The sequence below is a fragment of the Heterodontus francisci genome, chromosome 32 (genome assembly GCF_036365525.1).
Source record: "Heterodontus francisci isolate sHetFra1 chromosome 32, sHetFra1.hap1, whole genome shotgun sequence".
NCBI lineage: Eukaryota > Metazoa > Chordata > Chondrichthyes > Heterodontiformes > Heterodontidae > Heterodontus > Heterodontus francisci.
The window spans coordinates 27,404,754-27,424,518 of record NC_090402.1 but is presented as its reverse complement, the minus strand read 5'-3'; the positions used below and the strand labels follow the sequence as shown (position 1 = coordinate 27,424,518).

At 39.1% G+C, this 19,765-nt stretch overlaps 1 protein-coding gene across 9 annotated transcripts in view; it reads left to right on the top strand.

Moving 5' to 3' along the window:
• Positions 1-19,765, top strand: part of LOC137347714 (rab GTPase-activating protein 1) — a 225,995-nt gene that overhangs the window by 174,250 nt on the left and 31,980 nt on the right. For all 9 annotated transcript variants that reach the window (XM_068012542.1, XM_068012535.1, XM_068012536.1 and 6 more), the window contains 4 exons: positions 2,180-2,293; positions 11,584-11,658; positions 14,051-14,176; positions 17,368-17,511. In XM_068012542.1, coding sequence (XP_067868643.1) covers positions 2,180-2,293; positions 11,584-11,658; positions 14,051-14,176; positions 17,368-17,511 — 459 coding nt within the window. The remainder of the gene's footprint in view (positions 1-2,179; positions 2,294-11,583; positions 11,659-14,050; positions 14,177-17,367; positions 17,512-19,765) is intronic.

Sequence of the window (19,765 nt, the reverse complement as noted above, 5' to 3'; positions counted from 1 at the left end):
GCTCTTTTAGCTGAGTACTGAATATCCCCAAACAATTCATGTGAATTCCTCATTTACTCTGTCAATTAAGTGTACCTCCTGATTTGCTAGTGGAGATTAAGTTCACTGTTCATGAGCAATATGGGAAAGATCATCAGAATAGTGAGCACCTCTGCACAGAGTGAGAGAGAGAGCAGTATATCCCACCAGAGCATTGTTCTAAACAATTGTTGTACCAAGAAAGTTTCCACTTTAAAATATCATTTCTTGTGGTATTTTAGTACTTTGCTAATATCGAAGATATTTTTAAATTTGCTATTCCACAGTTCATTTTTTAATTTAAGTATATTCATACCCCTATTGTCACTTTTACTTCTCTGGAACACAGCAGTTAAGTTAGTGAGCAATAAAACTGGCATGTGTTCGTTACTAACTTTAGCTCAGCTTGCTTTATGTGCTCTGCATTTTCGGAGGTTATCATATTTCAGTACTACTAAAAATGGACTTTTACTTTGCTGCGATCTCAAATGAACTCTGCCTTCAAAACTTGGTAACACCAGATTTAAAGTCGGAAACCAAGCAAATGTGCAAAAATAGTCCATCCTACAGAACATTTATTACTAATAGTTAAACCACTGCATTATGGCTATTTATTGAACTTAAAATGCCCTTCAGTGACTCTTTTTTTTCAGTTGAGAACTTTTAATTATTTGTCCAGTGTAGTTTATAAAGGATGCAGCTGACCTTACTATTTAGGTAATGGTTTGTTTAATAGCTTGTCATTTTTACCTATCAGTTAATGCTCATTGAATCTGCTGTTGAGTACACAAATGTATTTAGTCAGCAGATAAGATGTTTTCATCCTGCATCTAATTGTTGTAAAAGTCATGCTTACGAGATGAAAGGGGTCGTTTTAATTATCATTGGGTTTAAAAAAAAGTGATAGCAAGTGAGCATCCCAATTTTCTTTTCCATTGAAGGTCAAACAAGGTGTAAAACAGGCAACTGATTTGCTATCATCTATTTTCTCCCAGTGATGAAAGTTAGCATTAACTCTCAAGTTTATCCAAATTGTTTTCCCACTTTCCTTGTCCATTACAGAAACAATAGACTGGAGTCTTCAGAATTAAATTCACTCAGCTGGTGTTGTGGTATCATTAGTGTATCTTATGGTAGATTAAACCCAAGCTGAGTTTCTGACCCCATGTCCTCTCCATCAGAGAGATCAATGACTTCTACCTCAGTATATCTAGCAATGAGATCCTTATCAGGCCTCTGTCACCTCCAGACTGGACTATTTGAATGCCATGCTGGCCTGGGTCCCACTCTTGTAAAGCTGAGTTTATTCAAGATCATCAACTCAAACAAATGATTTGAATTGGGATTATACCATCTCATCACGTTTTGTTTTGTATATGTTACTACCATATGTCATTGTTACTTCATTGCGTTTAACAGCTTCACAAGATAACAAGTCAGTACACATGTACTTGTCAGAGGCTTTGAATAGTTTGAGTGCACATTCGTGTTGGTGGTTGACTCCAGTATAACTGAAATAGGAATAAACACAGGTGTCCAGTTATCAGGGTGGATCCAAACTCCCTGTCAACACACAAATATAAACTTGTGCAGCAGTGGCGATCAAGGGAGGTACGTGGATTCAACACAGTGGTTTTGGTTTGCATGAAACATGGAGAACTACTGAAGTTTCAGACACTGGTGCCCTCTCATGCAATAGTACTGAGAGTTTTAGAGGAAAATTGATTGCCAAATAAATATAATGTAGTGGATTTGACTGAAGCAGCAGTCTTACGCAGTCAGACAATTCATTCATAAAATTGTTTGCATGTTATGGACAGTTTATGCTAAGGGGTTATTCCCACTGGAAACCACTTGGAAGCTTCATAAATTCATGCCACCTAAACCTATTGGCAACCTACAGAGAATCCAGACTTTTTATGTAATTTAGCTTGAGAGAATTTAACATACATCTTGAGGTGAAATAACAGTATGCTTACTGCACTAGCGAGTTGCAGTAGAATTGCTCCTGCATTGTCCGTGTAAATGTTTATGAACTTAGACGTTGTGCATTTTGATGAGTAACAATTGACTGTATGCCCTAACCTGATGTGTGTTTTGTCACATGTTTTAAGCCTTTTATCTTTACCCATAGTGATGTGCCTTTTTTTCCTGGAAACAGGAATCTCCCCAGGATAGTGCAATCACCAGGGACATCAATCGAACTTTCCCAGCTCATGATTACTTTAAGGACACTGGTGGAGATGGTCAGGATTCCTTGTACAAAATATGCAAGGTATTATTTTGCCTGTACTTTACAGTGCTATTTTTGAATTTATGCATGTTTATATTAATACTGTTGCAAATTCAATCATTTTCCTACACTTATTTACTTCCGAAAAGTAGATTTTATAATGTCAATTAGAATAGCAAGAGAGTCTTGAATAATCTTGTAAATTTTCAGATATTGAAACTGACAAAAGTGGTTGTTTGCTAAGGGTTTTCTCTTCCTGTCCTATGGAAATGATGTATTTCTTTTTCAGTCTCATTCGGTCTTGAACCCTCAGCACAGAATTGCATCAGTAATTTGGGAAGATTCGTACAAGTGCCCTTTGCATTTATATTTGCAGGAAGAGGGTTCCCTTGTACTGTGCAAGTTATTTGCACGTTGCTAAAATATTCAGAACAAATTTTTTTTTAAAAACAGCATTCCATGGAACCATCTGACCCGTTAAATTAGATGAGGTTTCCAGTGCAAGCTGGTCTTGGAGCAACAATCTTGAGATCACCATAAACTTCTCAATAATCCTCACTTTCCTGACAGTTTTTGTTGTGCTGATGGTCTATCAGGAGTGTAAGGATTATTAAACAATAGCAAACTATTCAGCTCATCAAGGTTATTCCTTCCATAGCCCATTTTCTCTATTATGGACATATCTCTCTCTCTCTCTCTCTCACTCATGAAACAGCTGACAAACCAATGATCAAACACAATAACATGAAGCATTCTGAAATTCTCCATTGACCCCCAAAATGACCATAGAACATTTTGAAATAATTCACAATATTGCAACTTATTTTATTGAACATTGCATTAATTCCATGATCCTGGCAGCACCCCAGTCGTCTTTTTCTACAGAGTGAGATTGTCAAAATTAATACTGAACCCAGCTCATTTTAAAGGGTTAATTAATGTAGCATTAACACTGTTCTCGAAGCCAGTTATTTTTGCATTTGTCTTCGGTATCACTTGCATCCAAATTGTTCATGCTTTTCATTACTTCAAAGGCATGTAGCACATCTGTTAAAAAATTTTTCTTCAATGAAAGCAACTTTCAGTTGAGTTTTTCTCGTGAATGGTTTTTTTGGTCCTCCTTTTTGATCCCTTTCCAATCTTATCCTGTTTAAACTCGGGTACAGAGTTCAAAAGCTTTAGCTGATCTGCTGGCCACCTCACTTTTAAGTTTCTAATATGAAGGAAGAACTGACTGCCTCACCAACTCTTTTTTTTTTCCAGCTTATGAAATTTCACCAACATTGCACTGAGCAAAACTCTATGCATTTATTAAAATATGCAATTGAATATGACACACACATTGTTGGTAGAGCAACAAGTGGCTCAACACCTGACTCCCCAAAACCTCTCCTCCACCTACAAGGCATGTCAGGAATGTGATGGGATACTCTCTACCTGCCTGGAGCTGCAACAATATTCAAGAAGCTCTACACCATCCAGAACAAATCACTTCCCCTACTGGCTTAACATTCACCCTCTGCACTGCCAACGTATCATGGCTGCTGCTACTGCAGCAGCTGCCCGTGGCTTCTTCAGAGGTACCTCTCAAACTTTCAACCTTCAACACCCAGAAGGATAAGGAAAGCATCTGCGTGGGAGCACGATCACCTCCAAGTTTCCTTCCAAGTCATTCCATTCTGTCCTGGACATGTATTGCTTTTCCTTGATCATCACAAGGTCATAATCCTCAAACTCCCTACCTAATAACACCTTCACCATATGTACTTCAGTGATTCAAGAAGGCCCACCACTGCCTTCTCAAGCGCAACTAGGTAACTGGTACTGAATACCAGGATTGCCAGCAATATCCACAGATCAAGAATGAATTTAAAAAACAGTGTCCAACATTAGATGTGATTCTGTGATTGGACAGCATTTGTTAAATAATCTTCAGTGTGCTAAGAATTACGCTGAAAACCAATTTAAGATTGTCAGTTGGGCTCGCAGTGTGGTGCACTTGTGCATACTGGAAACTACATATATTTATACACAGGGCCCTGTTCTTTACAGACAGAAAGAACATGTACACACATTGCACCTGTTTCAGCTAAACAAAATAACTGACAACCATTCGTTGGTTCATTCCTCAGGTCAATGCCTTGACTAATCAGTCAAGCTGCCTGGTTTAAATTTCCAACAAAGCTTGGCAGTTAACTATCAGTTACCATAAACTGGTGCATTCTCCGTGGCAACACTCCCACCAATCAAAGTCCACTTGCCAACCAATCAGCACACTCTTCTCATAGAGTATCAATTTATTGCTTTCCCTTAGATCGGTATTCTTGTGAATTGTCCTGATGAGTGAAAGACGAAAAGCTTCGACAAAATTTAAATATATGTTGTGACCTGTAGAGAAGTAGGACTGAATTAACAGTGCACTCCTCCCGCCTCAGTCGTAACAATATCCACTCCTTAAGGTGTGTGTCTTTCCAAGGTGATTGGAGCCAGTTTATCTATTTATGCTGCCAGACCTGCTGAGTGGTTCCAGCATTTCTTGTTTTTATTTCAGATTTCCAGCATCTGCAGTATTTTGCTTTTATTTATCTATAACAAGATTTTGTTCAAGCATAGAGATTCTAAAAATCATTGAGGAAAGGAGCTAAATTGATGAAAGCTAATAAATAGGAAGTATCCTGACAAACCTGAAGATGCCAAAGCCTGTCTATTTGACTTCCTAACACTGTGGTGGATAGCTTTGGAGAAGTTATTACAATTTCTTTTTCAGGAACAAATTGTTCTAAATAGTAATTAAGTGGAGCACCTTCCTGTGTAAGCACTTAAAATTCCAAGTGCTTAACATTAGAAATTCACTTCCACTTTCATCTGTTTGCTTAGCAAGGTTTTAGTAGTTGTTTTTTAAAAAATTAAACAAATAATGTCATTGTATCCTAGTAAGCTACTTTTGCTGCAAAGCAGTGAAACTGGATCACATGAGTAGATATGGTACAGAAAGGCAATTAAAGTCATTTGGGAAATGTAACCACTGTTACTAAATTGTAAGATATTGAATTTGGTTCCTTAGGGACCCATTAATAGAATACTAATGCTATTTAAGACAATAGCCAGAATGAAAAGTTGAAAATTCAAGTCATCTTATGTGAATAGTTAGAAACAAAAATCAAATGTTAGAATCAATTTTCTTTCAAATGAACGTGTCAAAAGTCCTATTTAATTTTATTTTAAATGCAATTCTTGCCTTCAAAGAGATTTTTGTGAACTAGAAGATAACTCTGCATTCGCCTTATATTGCTGTTCTGCAAACAGCATTGCTGTCCCTCACATTGGGTTACTGGTTTCTGACGTTTGATGATTCAGATAAAAGTGTGTGGCTTGCTTCACAGGAAATAGTAATTGGTGCAAGATCACTGTCTCAGCTTGTATGGTGAATAGTTTGACTTGAGTTCATTTCAGTTGTATAATCTGTAGCTTTTATGTCACTGAGATGATGCACCATATATGTTGTTAATGCAAACCTGACAGGAAGTGTGGTGGGGTTCTGTTTCAACAAGGAGCACTGTACCCTGTTGTTGCACTGGTACTGGATTTGTACCCAGAACAATTTTTTTGGTATAAGTGTTGGATGAAAGAGGTTGAAATTTACTGAATTTCTGTAGCACAAGGGTAACCTACACTTCTAAAATCTGCTTTCTGGTTTTGGGTAATGCTGGCTCGGCCACATTCATCGTGTATCCCTCGAGAAGAGGTATTGGGCCTTCAAGTGGTTGTTCATACAGCTCCGTGTCTGCTCATAGATATTGCTGATCATAAATGGTCAATCGTGGGATATGATATCTCCAAAAATCAGTACTGTGCTCTACCCTTAGAGTAGCTACCCTTTGAAATATGTACACGTTATTTTAAGTACTGAACTTGTGTAATGTGGCAAAATAGACTATTTCCTACTTTAAAAGCTTACATAATTTGTTGCATAACATTATGCAAAATGAATTTAATTTTTTTTACTGAGAAAATGTGCAGAATTGTTGAACATCCCATTTTCATTATTTCCTAATTAAATTAAAATGTTTGACCCAGGAATTCTCAAAGCCAGAATTGGAATTTTATTAATATGAAATGTTCTCCTTGGGGAAGAGCATGAGAAAAATGTATTATTTCCACAACATAGCTACATGTTAACCAATAAATGTTAACTCTCAAAGAAAGGCTGTGCCAAATCTCTGTGGTCTTCACAAAGGTTAGAACTTCTTATTGCCAAATGATCTTGCATCCAATGTTACGCATCGTTGATCAGATGCCTTCTCGAATTCAAGACAAAATGGAATTTAGTTGTGATAGTTTCTCATTCACTAAAAGTGTTTGGTCAATGTGATGCCATTCTCCACTAGGTTAAATCATTCCAATGTCATAGAGAGATGGTTAAGTATTGTGTAGATCAGTTGCAAGGCCATAATTAGCATTTGTGCAATTTTGAACACAAGGACATTGGCAGAGCACAAGAAACAAATAGGAGTGTTCAAGGGCACAGATCCAGATCGTGTCTTCTCATTTCTTTCCCTTCAATGTAAATTACTTCAGTTCTATGAGCTTTGTTTTTGTAGATCAGAGTCCTAAGCCCGGGAATCATCCTTCTACATCTCCAAACGTACTTTAGTGGAAGTTTATAACTTATACGGTTCAAATTGACAATTTCAAGTTAATCCTTTTGAATCCCTCTTTTGATTGGATTTCTGGCAGCTGTGGAAGCTGTTCACTTGATTCAGAATGGGTTATAAATTGACCTGTAGCCATGTAATTCAGCCTTCTGACAGTTTATTTGGCTGGCTTTGGAGGCAGGACTTGGCCTATCAAAAATGAGTTTTTCTAAATTCTGAGAGACAGGATAAACTGTCACTTAGAAAATCACAGGTTAATCAAGGATAGTCAGTATGGATTTGTTAAGGGAAGGTCTTGTTTGACCAACTTGATCGAATTTTTTGAAGTAGTACCAAGATAGATGAGGGTAGTGCAGTTGATGTGGTCTACATGGACTTTAGCAAGGCTTTTGACAAGGTCCCACATGGCAGACGGGGTTAAAAATAAATAAAATCCCATGGGATCCAGGGAAATGCAACATGGTGGATACAAAATTGGCTAAGTGGCAGGAAACAAAGGCTAATTGTTGACTGGTGTTTTAGCGACTGGAGGGCTGTTTCCAGTGGCGTTCCACAGGACTCAGTACTGGGTCGCTTGCTTTTTGTGGTATATATTAATGATTTGGATGTAAATGTAGGGGACATGATAAGATGTTTGCAGATGACACAAAGATTGGCTGTATGGTAGGTAGTGAGGAGGATAGCTGTAGGCTGCAGGAAAATATTGTTGGTCTGGTCGGATGGGCAGAAAAGTAGCAAATGGTAGAAAAGTAGAGGAGCAGACATGTGGACAGACTCTGGAAAGATGTAAAGGTAACAGGGTTGTAGTGGTGGGTGCTTTTAACTTCCCCGATATTGACTGGGACTCACTTAGTGCTAGGGGCTTGGATGGGGCAGAATTTGTAAGGAGCATCCAGGAGGGCTTCTTGAAACAATATGTAGATAGTCCAACTAGGGATGGGGCCGTACTGGACCTGGTATTGGGGAATGGGCCCGGCCAGGTGATCAAGGTTTCAGTAGGGGAGCATTTCGGGAACAGTGACCATAATTCCATAAGTTTTAAGGTACTTGTGGATAAGAATAAGAGTAGTCCTCGGGTGAAGGTGCTAAATTGGGGGAAGGCTAATTATAACAATATTAGGCAGGAACTGAAGAATTTAGCTTGGGGGCGGCTGTTTGAGGGTAAATCAACATCTGACGTAGGAGTCTTTCAAACTTCAGTTGATTAGAATCCAGGACCAACATGTTCCTGTGAGGAAGAAGGATAAGTTTGGCAAGTTTCAGGAACCTTGGATAACGCGGGATATTGTGAGCCTAGTCAAAAAGAAAAAGGAAGCATTCATAAGGGCTGGAAGGCTAGGAACAGACAAATCCCTTGAGGAATATAAAGACCGTAGGAAGGAACAAGCAAGGAGTCAGGAGGGCTAAAAGGGGTCATGAAAAGTCATTGGCAAACAGGATTAAGGAAAATCCCAAGGCTTTTTATACATATATAAAGAGCAAGAGGGTAACAAGGGAAAGGGTTGGCCCGCTCAGGGACAGAGAAGGGAATCTGTGTGTGGAGCCAGAGGAAATGAGCGAGGTACTAAATGAGTACTTTGCATCAGTATTCACCAAAGAGAAGGACTTGGTGGATGATGAGCCTAGGGAAGGGAGTGTAGATAATCTGAGTCATCTCATTATCAAAAAGGAGGTGGTGTTGGGTATCTTGCAAAGCATTAAGGTAGATAAGTCGTCAGGGCCTGATGGGATCTACCCCAGAATACTAAGGGAGGCAAGGGAGGAAATTGCTGTGGCCTTGACAGAAATCTTTGCATCCTCATTGGCTACAGGTGAGGTCCCAGAGGACTGGAGAATAGCCAATGTTGTTCCTTTGTTTAAGAAGGGTAGCAAGGGTAATCCAGGAAATTGTAGGCCGGTGAGCCTTACGTCAGTGGTAGGGAAACTATTAGAGAGGATTCTTCGGGACAGGATTTACTCCCATTTGGAAACAAACAAACTTATTAGCGAGAGGCAGCATGGTTTTGTGAAAGGGAGGTCGTGTCTCACTAATTTGATTGAGTTTTTTGAGGAAGTGACAAAGATGATTGATGAAGGAAGGGCAGTGGATGTTATCTATATGGGCTTCAGTAAAGCCTTTGACAAGGTCCCTCATGGCAGACTGGTACAAAAGGTGAAGCCACACGGGATCAGAGGTGAGCTGGCAAGATGGATACAGAACTGGCTCTGTCATAGAAGACAGAGGGTAGCAGTGGAAGGGTGCTTTTCTGAATGGAGGGAAGTGACTAGTGGTGTTCCGCAGGGATCAGTGCTGGGACCTTTGCTGTTTGTAGTATATATAAATGATTTGGAGGAAAATGTAGCTGGTCTGATTAGTAAGTTTGCGGACGACACAAAGGTTGGTGGAGTTGTGGATAGTGATGAGGATTGTCAGAGGATACAGCAGGATATAGATCGGTTGGAGACTTGGGTGGAGAAATGGCAGACGGAGTGTAATCCGGACAAATGTGAGGTAATGCATTTTGGATGGTCTCATGCAGGTGGGAAGTATACAGTAAATGGCAGAACCCTTAGGGAGTATTGACAGGCAGAGAGATCTGGGCGTACAGGTCCACAGGTCACTGAAAGTGGCAATGCATGTGGTTAAGGTAGTCAAGAAGGCATACGGCATGCTTGCCTTCATCGGTCGGGGCATAGAGTATAAAAATTGGCAAGTCATGCTGCAGCTGTACAGAACTTTAGTTCGGCCACACTATTGCGTGCAATTCTGGTCACCACACTACCAGAAGGACGTGGCGGCTTTGGAGAGGATACAGTCGAGGTTTACCAGGATGTTGCCTGGTCTGGAGGGCATTAGCTATGAGGAGAGGTTGGATAAACTCGGATTGTTTCCACTGGAATGACAGAGGTGGAGGGGCGACATGATAGAGGTTTACAAAGTTATGAGCGGCATTGACAGAGTGGATAGTCAGAAGCTTTTTCCCAGGGTGGAAGAATCAGTTACTGGGGGACATCGGTTTAAGGTGAGAGGGGCAAAGTTTAGAGGGGATGTGCGAGGCAAGTTCTTGACACAGAGGGTGGTGAGTGCCTGTGACGTGCTGCCGGGGGAGGTGGTGGAAGCAGGTACGATAGCGACGTTTAAGAGGCATCTTGACAAATACATGAATAGGATGGGAATAGAGGGATACGGTCCCCGGAAGTGCAGAAGGTTTTAGTTTAGGCAGGCATCAAGATCGGCGCAGGCTTGGAGGGCCGAATGGCCTGTTCCTGTGCTGTACTGTTCTTTGCTCTTTGTTGGAATTCAACCTTGAGAAGTGTGAGGTGATGCATTTGGGGAAGTCAAACAAGGTAAAGGAATACACAATAAGTGGGAAAATACTGAGAAGTGTAGAGGAAGTGAGGGATTTTGGAGTGAATGTTCACAGATCCCTGAAGGTAGCAGGATAAGTCTATAAGGTGTTTAATTAGGCATATGGAATCATTTCCTTTATTAGCTGAGATATAGAATATAAGAGCAGGGAGGTTATGCTGGAGCTGTATAACTCATTGGTTAGGCCACAACTTGAGTACTGTGTGGTGTTCTGGTCACCTCGTTACAGAAAGGATGTAATTGCACTAGAGAGGGTACAGAGGAGATTTACAAGGATGTTGCCAGGACTGGAAAAATGCAACTATGAGAAAAGATTGGATAGACTGGGGTTGTTCTCCTTGCAACAGAGAAAGCTGAGGGGAGATTTGATTGAGATGTACAAAATTGTGAGGGGCCTGAATACAGTGGAGGTGAAGGGTCTATTCACCTTAGCAGGGAGGTCAGTGATGAGGGGGAATAGATTTAAAGTGATTGGTAGAAAAATTAAAGGGGAGATGAGGGAAAAACTTTTTCACCCAGAGGGTGGTGGGGTCTGGAACTCACTGCCTGAAGGGGTAGTTGAGGCAGAGACCCTCAACTCATTCAAAAGGAGTCAGGATATGCAAGTGCCGTCATCTGCAGGGCTGCGGACCAAATGCTGGAAGGTGGGATGAGAATAGGTGGATCGTTTTTCGGCTGGCACAGACACGATGGGCCAAGTGGCCTCTTTCTGTGCCTTAAACTTTTTATGATTCTAATGTGCACCTCACTTACACAATGGGTATTGAGATAAGCAGTAATAGATCAGAAAATTAAAATGGAATAAAAATGTCGAATAGTTCTAATCAAGTGCAAGGAAACTGAAGAAGAAAACAAATAGAGAAGTAGAAGTAATTTGTTGAAAATAGTTTAGTAGTATAAATTTAATATTGCAGTTAGGAAGCAACTCCTGATGTCTGAATAGCTTTTATTACTCTAACAGTATTTGTCTCAGCTTTGTGTGAACTGAATTTTTAAATGGCTTGCACAGAGACTGGCATTTCATAAGCCTGTATAAAGATTAAAATGGACACGTATCACCAATTTTAATAATCTAATGATGTATATTTTTGTTTTGACATTTTTATCTAACTGAAACAAGTTTTTTTTTCTTGAACTATTTATACCAGACTTAAAAGCAGAAAGATACAGATGTGTTAAGTATTAGTTAATTTTCCTAAATTTGATACAGCATATCATTCATAATGAAGTTTTCTAACATTTATGAGACCAGAAAATTAATTATTTTGTGTAGATCTTGTATCATTATGTCGCAGAATAATCAAAAGTTGGATTGCATTTTTATTCAGGCCTATTCGGTTTACGATGAAGAAATTGGTTATTGTCAAGGCCAGTCCTTTCTTGCTGCTGTGCTTCTCTTGCATGTGAGTATGCATTATTTTGTTGGGGTTGGGGAGCTATTAATATACTTGAAATAATCAGTGTCCATGATAGTTCCTTGAAATAGTTCAGTACGGAGTGCCATCTTATGGAAATATTTTGTATTGCGTGAAAGTTTCTCAGTTCTGCTAAATTTGTTATAAAGGTTGCTAAACCTTTGTTAAGATAGAATATTACAAATAAAACCTTTTTATAGTACTCCATATTCCTTGTAAATTTTTGTAATAAAGAGTTGGTTTGAAATTGAAATGATGGCTTAACAAGCAGTTTGAATTGTTAACAAGTGTGGTCATTTTAAATGGCTTATGATATAATTGGGAGTTCACTGAGCACTCATTTTAAAATGTTCAGGTTTAGCATATTGCCATAATAAAGTAAATTATCTCCCCAGACAAGTAATTCTTAATCAGAAGACCTTGTTTGATAGATGTGCGGCACAAGGGTGTAATACTGTGCAAATGAAAATTTTATTTGATCTGGAATTTTATGATTTAGAGAAACACTTGTTTTCAAGAGCTGAGTATTTCCAGCATTTCTTGGTTTTATTTCAGATTCCCAGCATCCGCAGTATTTTGTTTTTAACTTGTTTTCAAAGATCTGTTTGAGAGGTTTCTATAGCTACACTTTTTTAAAGATGGTAGTAGGACGTATCTTCCTTGTATTATGTTTAAAACACTACTTGGATAACTTGGTGATTTCTGTAGAACTTGGGGCGGCACAGTGGTGCAGTGGTTAGCACTGCAGCCTCACAGCTCCAGCGACCCGGGTTAAATTCTGGGTACTGCCTGTGTGGAGTTTGCAAGTTCTCAATGTGTCTGAGTGGGTTTCCTCCGGGTGCTCCGGTTTCCTCCCACATGCCAAAGACTTGCAGGTTGGTAGGTAAATTGGCCATTAGCAATTGCCCCTAGTATAGGTAGGTGGTAGGGAAATATAGGGACAGGTGGGGATGTGGTAGGAATATGGGATTAGTATAAATGGGTGGTTGATGGTCGGCACAGACTCGGTGGGCCGAAGGGCCTGTTTCAGTGCTGTATCTCTAAACTAAACATAAACAACTTATTTTTCCACTTTAGGAGTTTATTGGCAGCAGGTTACTGAATATTTACCTGAAGTTTAATTTCCAACAATCGGTGCAAGTCTAAAAAATATTGTATTCTGATTATACATGTGTACATTTATCCTCTTCAACAGCTAGATAGTCAAGAGCTGAAGGACAGTAATGTCTTGCTATTAAAAACTAGAGGAACAGTGCTCAAGCAAGTTATAAAAAGTTAAATTACTCAACCATTGTGTTGTCTAGTACTTTTCTGTACCTGTTATTAGCTATAATAGAGAATAAAGGGTATTTAATTTCAAAGCAATAGTTAATGGAAGAGATCAGGTGGAAATGTTAACAGCAAAAAGCATAGATAGCTTGAATCCAGATATGCTCACCATCTGAACCCTGCGCAAGGAGATTTTAGCCTTCAAATCGCACACGCTTCCATTTTGATATGTCTTTTATTTTGACCACAGCACATATCATGTTCGTCCTTGCATAGAAGATATCATATTCGACCTTGCCCAGATTGTTTTCTCTTTGCTATTTTTTCCCTCTGCTTATCCACCTGAGATTCCCATTGCCTGATAGGATAAGTGGATGGCCTCTTCCCTAGCAGTGTGTTCTTGGCTGTCTGCCGTGAAGTGCAGCAAAGGGAGCCATGTGGAGAATCCCCATCTAAGTTTCTCTTCTCGTCTCCCTTACAGAAGGCGCCAAATCTCACCAATAGGTCAGCTATATTGGCGCTACTGCTTCCCCAAGCTAAAATCAGCCTATACAGCACAGATCAAAAATTGAACAAGGGACCTCTGTGACGTCTATGGTTCTGTTCCATACTACACAATGAATTTACCTGATAAGCCATCAGAGAAGACTCAAAGTATGAATTCTGATTTGGTTGTGCAGCAAGTTTTAATAAGCTTGATTCTTGGTACAATCAGATACATTTTTCCAGTTGACTTATTAGGCATATCAAGCAAGTGGCCGGATTTTAATTGAGTTAAATTGAAGGAGGTGGTCTTCAGAGCCTCTACCAGAACTAAGTCTTTTTAATTTGATGGCAGATGAGAGCTTTAGCAGTAGTTAAAGAAGCAGCTTGGCCCAGAAGAGTATCCTCATCCAATGAGAGGAAAAGGGAGGGATTGGTGATGGGAAACACAAAGCACATATTAGTTTTTTGTATGTAGCAAAGAACGCCCAAGTGGAGTTGCATTATTTGTCGTTGGTAATCAAAACCATTATTTTTTCACACCTTTTGAGCAGTACAATGTACTTTGTAAAGGAAATTTGATTATGAGTGACCTTTTTAATGACAGTTTCCATTTGTGTCATTTCAGATGCCTGAAGAGCAAGCATTTAGTGTTCTCGTCAAAATCATGTTTGATTATGGACTCAGGGAACTTTTTAAACAAAATTTTGAAGACTTGCATTGCAAGTTCTATCAGCTGGAAAGACTGATGCAGGTAAGAAAATTACAGGTTGCATTACAGATGTTTAGACTTGGGAGAACCTGCATTGCTATAGCATTTGTTTTACAGAAAATATATTCATTTTTGGTAATCATTTGTGTGATCAGAATAAATTCAGAGCAACACGGAACTAAGTTCATCAGAACTGATGTGTAGTTTTTTGTTTAAATTCAAAGTTGAAAGATGTAAGTCTGAATTTATCTCAGCGGCAAGCTTCAAGAATGGCGCGGCATATGCACGCAATGTGTGCTGTGGAGCCACCGTGATATTTCATTAACATGGAGGGGGCGGAGCGTGCGCTCCATCCCCGGCAATGGCATCTTGATGCCATCGCACAGGCGGCAGTGCCATTTTTAAAGGGCTTCAAGCTCTTCAGTGAGATTTAAATTTTTAAAGGTCCTGCTGTCCAATAAATAAAATTAAACTTTTAATTGGGCTTTGAATTCCCTGTCTCACCGCCCACCCCATGAGTAATCAATATGTTAATTGCCCTCTCACGCCAAAAAAAAATCATCTTTTGCGATCCTGAACATTCCCCCCCCGCCCCCAAACTTCGTAAACTTTGACCCTCAACCCCTTCCCGCCATCCCTGCAACCAATAGGAATAGTTTTTCCCCTGCTTCACTCCTCCCCCCTCCCCACCAGTGTTACGCCTCGGATCTCCGAATGGAGATCTGAAGGCGCAAGAGTTCTGACATCCGGCCGGAATATTGGCGTAGGATGGCCATTGGGACGAGATAAGTGATTATTAACATTTATTTGACCAAGTGGTGGGTGGGGTGGTTGCCACAAGGCCTCGCTGCCACCAGTGAAATGGGGCGGGGCCTTCCCAACGTCTAGGCCTGTGGCGAGCCTCCCCCAGAAGTATTTTCTGGGCCCCCCCACCATGACCCACAACGTCAGGGGGCTGGTAAAATGTAGCCCATAGTATTGTAAAGTAATGTTGGAAACTAAGTAAACCCAGACCACTTTCACATGCTTAAGAGCAGAAGGAGGGAAACTTAAACAGTTGTTGGTTGCCCCATTCTCTTGTTCACGCAATTGTGCAATATAAAAGGAGGCTGGGAGAGGAAGGAGAAGAGAATAGAAAAGGAGAGTACTGTCTCGCTCTGTTCTAAGCCCAGAAGGATATTGTGGCATGCCTGTTTCGAGAGTAATAAAAATTATGGACAGATAAATTCAGTGTTATTAGTTTTGCAAACTTCCCCCTCTCTAGCTTGAGTATTTGCTAAAAATGTAGATAATTAGCATAAGTCTTTGTGTTAATGCTGGTTATTTCTGTATCCAATTTTACCCTTGGAAAGCAAGCCAGTTGCTGATGCATGTTTTCCTTGGCATTATGATACCATAATTATTATTAAATTTCATATACACTATAAATGGATGTTTTCCAGAGCTCCATCAAGTCTGTATTCAAAGTGCTGCTTAAAATAGGGTAATTTTAATGAAAATTATTCAAGTACAGTTAGATTAACATTGATATTAATTTCAAGTTTCTGTTGCTATAGATATATCTCCATATTTTCTGTAAATTCAGGTTTCCTCAAAGCAATATTAAATGGGTTTCCAGTGCCTTGTTTTCAGTGCAGTGAAAAAACTTTCCACACAAGTTGTTTGTTTTATTCAGTGCATGAATAGATTTGACCTGGTTATTTAAGCAGTGCATTGTATATTTTGTTCTGAAAAGTTAGAGCAGACCCACATGTTTTTGAAACTGTTTTAAGTGACTCCAGAATAACAGTAAAACAGAAGTTTATTCTGGAAAATCAGAATGTAAATTGAGATAAGTAATACAAGCTTTGTTGATAGGGAGTTTAAACAACCTAGTGATCTATTGTAAACAGAGCTTGAAGATGTTGGATACAGAGTCGAGACGAAAGGGCAGAAGCTAGAATTGGACGTACTTAAGTACCATTTGAAAATGTGATTCCTTTCACGCCATTCCCTGACAGTTAAAGTAGGGCACCTTAAGGTTGGTGATGAGAAAATAGGCACGCTGCCTAAAAGATGATGAGTAGGGCGATCATGAGTTTTTATTGCCAAGTTGTTCAGGTTTCTGAGATTGGGGATTCTTCTGAATCCAGTGTGATCTTCGAAACAAAGTAGCAGAATCAATTCCATTCCTTTCTTGACTCCAACTGTCTAAAGTTTCTACTGGTCCTCAAACGCTGCTTCAATTGCATAATAGTACAATAGACTTTTTGGTTCTCATGCCAGTATACCACTTAGGAGAAGTGGTCCTGCCAAGGCTAAGCATATGGATCCTTTGCTTGTTGTCTATTTGAAATAGGAGGTATTTGGCTGTTAAATGATTAATTATTCACAACCCAACCTTAATCAAAAAGCAGCTTCCAAGAGTTGGTATAAAATTGAAAAACAAATTTGTATTCCAGGGAATTCTCATATTTTTGAAGAAAGATAAAAGTTCTGTCAATTTCCACAATGACATCTAATAACTGTGTTTGTTCTGGGACTCGGATGGTCCTTGCGTGTTTTCGTCTTGCAGTTCTGAGGATCTTTCAGCTACTCCTTACTCAAGGGACAGTACTTACTCACCCTCAATTTGATGAACTTGGGCAGCAATTTGACTTGATCAGTTTTTGTGACCTCTGTTTCTAAATTTTATCTCCTGTTGCTCCTTTGGAATTCCTCGACTTTTTATTATGACCTCCATCATAACTTGGTATTTTTTGATACTGTAATGTACTCTGATTACTTTTTTTTTCTTGTATACCTACAACTAACACCTAAAGTAGATAATCTGGTCATTGTCTCATTGCAGTTTGTGGAATGTTCCTGTGTGCAAATTGCCTGCTGCATTTCCTTACTGCAGTGACTGCATTGGTTGTAAAGCACTTTGGGACATTCTGACGTGCTTGGTGCATCTTTTTTTGTTGCATAAAAATAAACAAACATTGCACAGTGCCGTTTACACGTCATAGTGTGACTGACAACAATACAAAAAAAATTGACTTCTAGTGAGATGTTTTTTCAGAATGCAGGAAGGCAAATCCATGACTTCTGACTGTAAAGGGCTTTTAAAGGACAAGTAACTTTATTGTTCTTATACATAATTGGGCACTTTTAGTGAGTGTACCTCAACTTCAAGAGCGATCACTGCTATTTCTGAAGGTGAGTGATCTGTCTTCTACTGTGCTACTAATAAATGTTGCTTTTACTTTCAGGAGTACATTCCAGATTTGTACAACCACTTCTTAAATATCAGTCTTGAAGCACACATGTATGCCTCACAGTGGTTTCTTACTCTGTTCACTGCTAAGTTCCCACTGTATATGGTCTTCCACATCATTGATCTGCTACTCTGTGAGGTAAGTGTATTTTTTGAAGTGAAAATAATTGAACCCTTAGAATATCGAGTTAAATTTACCAAAAGAACTATTGATTGTAAGGTTGTAAAAATATCAACAGGGCTTGAGTTATGTTAAGTTATATCAAGAATGCTTATGACGCCCTTCATCTTTCATTTATTTGTCTCCATTTTTAATTTCATGCTTGTTATTTTCTTTTCCATTTCTCAGTTCTGCACTGTTTTTTAAAAACACATTAGTGCCTCACTATTTGACCACCCAGAGGATTGTGACTGATTTAGTGCGGTGGTTCAGTTAGAAAGTGCACTCCGTTTGTGTGCCAGAAACGGCTTAGCACGCCAAGTGAATCAACTGTGTGGCAGCAAAGTCATGACTCAGCTACAGGTGATTCTCCCCACATATTATAACTGACCCTGGCCAAAAATCATGTTTCAAGTAGACTAGAAATCTTTCCAACTTCTGAAATATACTTTTTGTATCTTCTACTTGTACCCTATATCAGCAACAGTTGTTCCGTGGTTCCCCCATGAAAGCAGGGAAAGTTGAACAATTGCACTTGAAAATAAATGCTGAAATACAGATTTAATGCGGTAGGAACCTAGGAATCAAGATAATTTGTTGAATTTGGTCAACACCATGTTCAAGAGCAGACAATACACAACATTTCCTGTATCTTTCAATTAATTTTCTTGTCAAATGCCTGTCTAACTTCCTCTTAAAATTACTGATATTATCAGCCTTGGTTGCTTCCTTTGGCAGTCTATTCCAAATATTCACCATCCTTGGTGTGAAATTGTTGTAACTAATTTGTTGATTCATTTTCCCTCTTCTAAGCTTCATCGGATGCTTGCTGTCATTCTTGGCCGAGCTTAACAGGTTCAGCTTGTCCACAGCATTAAGAATCTTGCATATGTTAGTAAGGTCTTGCCCAGCCCCACCACTCATTCTTCTCTAGGTAGCCTTTCCTTGTAGCTTAGCTTTCGTATGTCAATTTTCTGAGTGGTCAAGATAGTGGGATAAAATTTATATACATAATTTTGAAATGAGATTTTCAATAGGCAATTGAGTTTAAAGAAGTGGTTAATTTAAGATTCAGTTGTATTTCCCCCCCTTTGGAAATGCTGATCAGCTACTGCCAGAAAGACCTAATAAAAAATAATGAAAGGACAAGAGATAAAGTGCTGTGGCCCAGTGCCGACAGTGAAAAAATAGGTTGCATTGAGTTGGGAAATGTAATCATATGTTAAAATCACAAATGAAGGATTAAATTGGTTATCAAAAGTAATGTTTATCCAAAGAATAATCGGGGAAGCAGACATGAAAAACAGACTGAGAATTAATGATGACTTGCACTCCACTTTTAAACCTTTTTCCTCTGTTAAAATATTGTCAACATCCAAAATATTCTTCATGAAAATATGTTTACTTAGATTCATAAACCATTTTTGTGGGTAAAAAAATACAGCATCCCCCTCATACAAACCAATCAAAACATGTTCATAGGCTTAGACTAAACACAATCGCATATTGTGACATAAGGAACGAGAAGTACCAATAGGCCATTTCTGTTTTTGGGAGCCATGCAGATACAGCATATTTTTTTCTGAAATATCGCAGCCAAAGAGCATTAAGGGACACTATGCAACAATTCCTCATCAAACTGCTATTTAATTATGAAAGTAGTTGTACTTTTATATTAGCCACACAGTGGTGCTATTTAGGACAACCAATCTATTTAGAATGATCAAATGCTACTGGAGTGCGGATCTTTGTTTCTCAGTGTACTAAATAATATACTTTTGATCACAGGGTATGTTTAAACAGTGGGGATTTGTTTGACATTTTTACCTTTTGTCAAACAGACATTTCTAGGCTATAAATATTTTTAAAATTCTAGGTATTTGGAATGAGATGCGGTTTCAAGGAAGGGCAGTAGTTCTTTGCAGAAGGTTACATTTTTGATAAATTGGGTTCAGAAGTAACCATGACCAAAGATTTGGTTATCCAGATAGCTATTCACTAAATAAATAATTTTGAAAATCAGTCTTTCGGGATTGTGCTACATTTTCAAAGCTTCCCTACTCATCTGTGCCTGATGCGGGTGGTATACATTAATGAAGTTGTGTACTCTCTCACTTGCCTTTTCTAATAAATCTACAACCCTAAGTTCTGTGATAGGATAATAGAAGGATTTATTTTGAGCACCAGACATTTTGTGCATATTCTCAGCATGCAGGATTTCAGCATAGATTGA